Source organism: Stomoxys calcitrans, chromosome 4 (genome assembly GCF_963082655.1).
Source record: "Stomoxys calcitrans chromosome 4, idStoCalc2.1, whole genome shotgun sequence".
Taxonomy (NCBI): Eukaryota; Metazoa; Arthropoda; class Insecta; order Diptera; family Muscidae; genus Stomoxys; species Stomoxys calcitrans.
This window is the reverse complement of record NC_081555.1, coordinates 67,303,483-67,308,087: the sequence shown is the minus strand read 5'-3', so window position 1 is coordinate 67,308,087 and position 4,605 is coordinate 67,303,483. Positions and strand designations below refer to the sequence as shown.

General features: G+C 43.1%; 1 protein-coding gene across 1 annotated transcript; it reads right to left on the bottom strand.

Annotated features, from left to right (window-relative positions):
• Positions 1–297: 297 nt before the first annotated feature.
• LOC131997117 (myb-like protein D) lies at positions 298–810 on the bottom strand (the record flags this gene model as incomplete). Its single annotated transcript, XM_059367482.1, has 1 exon — positions 298–810. A coding segment is annotated over one exon (513 nt), but the record flags the coding sequence as incomplete, so codon positions are not given.
• Positions 811–4,605: the final 3,795 nt, after the last annotated feature.

Sequence of the window (4,605 nt, the reverse complement as noted above, 5' to 3'; positions counted from 1 at the left end):
GTCCACCTCGAAGTAATGCGAAAGCGGTTCCGAGGTGGAATTAACTCCCAGGGGTGTCACAGGGTGGGTTTTTAGCCGGTACCGTTGACTACGGAGCCCGGCATAAGGCGAGAGACGTACTCGTCACATGCGTAAAGCATTTTCCCATCCTGACCCGCAAAAAAAAAAAAAAAAAAAAAAAAAAAAAAAAAAAAAATTATTATTATTATTATTATTATTATTATTATTATTATTATTATTATTATTATTATTATTATTATTATTATTATTATTATTATTATTATTATTATTATTATTATTATTATTATTATTATTATTATTATTATTATTATTATTATTATTATTATTATTATTATTATTATTATTATTATTATTATTATTATTATTATTATTATTATTATTATTATTATTATTATTATTATTATTATTATTATTATTATTATTATTATTATTATTATTATTATTATTATTATTATTATTATTATTATTATTATTATTATTATTATTATTATTATTATTATTATTATTATTATTATTATTATTATTATTATTATTATTATTATTATTATTATTATTATTATTATTATTATTATTATTATTATTATTATTATTATTATTATTATTATTATTATTATTATTATTATTATTATTATTATTATTATTATTATTATTATTATTATTATTATTATTATTATTATTATTATTATTATTATTATTATTATTATTATTATTATTATTATTATTATTATTATTATTATTATTATTATTATTATTATTATTATTATTATTATTATTATTATTATTATTATTATTATTATTATTATTATTATTATTATTATTATTATTATTATTATTATTATTATTATTATTATTATTATTATTATTATTATTATTATTATTATTATTATTATTATTATTATTATTATTATTATTATTATTATTATTATTATTATTATTATTATGGTAGGGCCGAGCTCAGGCTACTATCGGGGTCAGCAGGTGGCGGATGGCTGAACGACCTAAAGGTTAGCTGTGAAAAATAAGCAGCCCCCGACCACGAGCGGTGAGGACATGCTACAAAAAGGCATTTATAGCCAACGACGTCTTCGCGACATGGCGAATGGATGCCGCCAGTTGACTAAGTATCCACCCACAGGGGTGCTCTACAGATAGATGCAGTCTGGGGAGTGATGCCCCCGTGGATTCCCCAATCAAGGGGACTTTGACCCTGGCGCGTACACTGGAACATGATTTTGATAACCGATTTGGATTGATGCTACGAGCTGACGGCTGTGGTATTCTGTTACCTGAGTAGGAGGGAGTGACATCCCTCTCGAAATGGCTTTCAGGCTAATGCCACCGCTGCCTCCGTCCCGTTAAACCCCTGGCAGGCCTTAGGGAACGATCTGTGCCTCGTAACCATTAAGTTGGTAATGTAGGTTCTGTTGATACGATATCCAGATTAATGCCCGACCTGGCTCTGAACGCAAGTACTCATAAGGTCTTGCGTCAACCCTCGCGAGGACCTCACTGCTTGCAAAGGGACCCTCGGGGTCATCGCTCTGCGAAAGGGCGACTACATTATCGGACACAGACAACGGCTCTAAGTGGGGACCCGATTAAAATGGAAACACCCATTAACATAGCAGCAGAGGAGATGGAATCGATCTTTGGAAGAAGATCGAAAGTACATCGATCACCGGTAAATTCTCCACTAGCCTCCGGGCCCAGTGTCGAGAAAGAGAAGGAGGTAAGAAGTATAGCGTTAGACTGTACCCCAGCGGAGAACAACGCGGAGACATGCGAGAACAGCACCAGTTCTCCTAGACAAGAGTTCATCTTGAAGATGCGACTTTCGGAGGAGGAGGCGCTTGAAAAGTGCAAGAAAGTCCTTCGCCAGATGCGACTAGCTATAGGAAGGCAGAAGAACATTAGCAGGGATGTCCAAAATGGTGTGTCTGAGATAGAGGAAATCTTGGACATTATTGGGAGCTACCGCAAAAACTGGAAGGCCGCGGAGAAGCAGAAACAGCAAAGCAGGCCAATAATAGCGGAGACTCCCACGACATCAACCAACATGTCGACGCCTTCTACGGCGCAAAACAAGAGGAGCGCGCCGAGTCCAGTCGAAGAAAATCCTGGCAAAAAGAAGAAGGATAAAGCTGTAGAGGTGAAACCACCGGCGAAAACAGCCGGAAAGAGGAAGCCCGACAAAGAGGCTGAGAAGAAGAAGCCCGAAGAAGAGGCAAGAACGTCAAGGAGGAACCCGCGGCGAAAACCGCGCGCTCGGAGACCACGGAAACCCAGGCAGCGACCAGAGGCCGTGTTAATCAAGCCGAAGGAGGGGCATAGTTACGCGGACGTGCTCAGGGACCTCAGGCGAAACGCGAAACCGGAGGAAGCCGAGGTCGCCATCCGCTCCGTCCAGAAAACGAGAACGGGTGCAGTTCTTCTCGTGATGGGCAGAGGAGGAAACAAGGAGGTGTTCTGCGAGTCCCTCAAAGGCGTCCTTAAGGAGGCTGCAGTCGTGCAGGACATGAAACCGAAGGCGACAATTGAGATCCGTGACTTGGACTCCCTCTCGACCGCCGACGAGATCACTGAAGCAGTGATCAAGGCAACGGGAACGACAGCTGGAGAAGTGACTGTGCAGCTGACAGCACTTAATTCGAAGGAGCAGAGGAGGGCCTTCGTTTCTCTGCCAACTAGCTGCGTCAATATTTTGTTGAAGACCAGCAGGCTCCTGATAGGAATGACGAATTGTCGGCTAAACTATCGGGATGAAAGAAAGCGCTGCTTCAGATGTTTTGGAGCCGGCCACCTACAGTGGGAGTGCAAGGGACCCGACAGGAAAGGAATGGGACTATGCATTAGATGCGGCGAGAGTGGGCACAAGATGAAGGAGTGCCATAACCCTCGGAAATGCTGTATTTGCTCGCAGAGGGGAAAAGGCCCGACGGATCATCTCCCTGGGTCAGAGAGATGTAAAGGAGGCAAACAGCAGGCATGCTGAGAATACTGCAGGCCAACATGCACAGGTGTAAAGTCGCACATGATCTCCTATCACAGATAGTCGCAGAACAACGTGCTGACATCGTGATTATAAGCGAGCAATATGGAAGGAGAGATCAAGGGTCCTGGCTGGAGGATCCCACAAAAACAGCTGCTATCTGGATCCCATACCGCAATGGCATCTCACCAGTAAAGAGCGGAAGTGGAGACGGTTACGTCTGGGTGCAGTTAAACCACTTTACGCTGTTTAGCTGCTACCTCACTCCTAGTGACAGCATCGACGCCTACGAGGCAAAACTCGATGAGATCGAGGACACAATGCGTGGATTAGACGGCCATCACGTAGTAGCTGGCGATTTCAACTCTCGAGCGGTGGAATGGGGCATGCCAACAACCAACCCAAGAGGGAGACGAGTTCTAGACATGGCCGCAAGAACCGGTTTACTCGTTGTAAACACTGGAGACGTGCCAACCTTTAGGCGACCCGGCTGCGAAGGCACTATACCGGACATCACCCTTGCGTCCGAGGAAATCATCGGAAAAATAACAGAGTGGAGCGTACTGGAAACTTACACGGCAAGCGATCACCAGTACATTATGTTCTCCTTCAATACTGGAGGGAACACAGTTAACGAGGAAAGGAGCACCAGTACACGAAAGTGGAACGTGAGCAAGCTCGACTCCTCAAAACTCCTGGCGGAAATCGACCGGCAAGCCGTGTGGTCAGAGCTGGATGAACTAGACGTTCCGTCGACAGTGGAACGGGTGATGGAAATCATGGAGTACGGATGTAAGAAATCCATGCCAAAACTCAAAAGGCCGAGGGGAAATAAAACCGCAGTGCACTGGTGGAATGATGCCATAGCTGAGAAACGAAGCAACTGCATCAAACTAAGACGCAGATACACGAGAGCTCGTCGCAGGGGCACGGCTGAGACAGAACACGCTCTTTACAAGGAGGCAAAAAAGATACTCGCTGCCGAAATAGAAAGGAGTAAGAAAGAAAAGTGGGAGAAACTAAGAGAAGATATTAACCGAAATCCTTGGGGCCTCGGATACAAAATTGTGATGGAGAAGCTCGGCACACGGAGCCCAACAGCGGTGATGGACGGGAGAACAATGGAGAATATAGTCCATACACTCTTTCCCCGACACGACCGTATAGAAGACGAAGTTAATGAAGAGCCAACGGAAAACATAAACCCGTTCACGATAGAGGAGCTAAAGAATGCAGCCCGCAGCCTCCAGAGCAGAAAAGCCCCCGGCCCCGACGGAATACCGTCCGAGGTAATCAGGCTGATAGCCGAGAATAGACCCGAATTTCTTCTTGAAATGTTTAATCGGTGTCTAATGGCAGGTGTTTTTCCGGAAGTATGGAAGCGACAAAAGCTGGTGCTCATAAGCAAAGGCAAAGGTGATCCAATATCCCCATCCACATACAGACCACTATGTATGCTGGATACGGCCGGCAAGCTTTTGGAGAGACTACTGAAGCCACGGCTCCAGGACGCCATCATCGAGGGAGGTGGACTCTCAATGAGACAACATGGCTTCCGGGCAGGAATGTCCACGATCGGAGCCCTCAGAGATGTG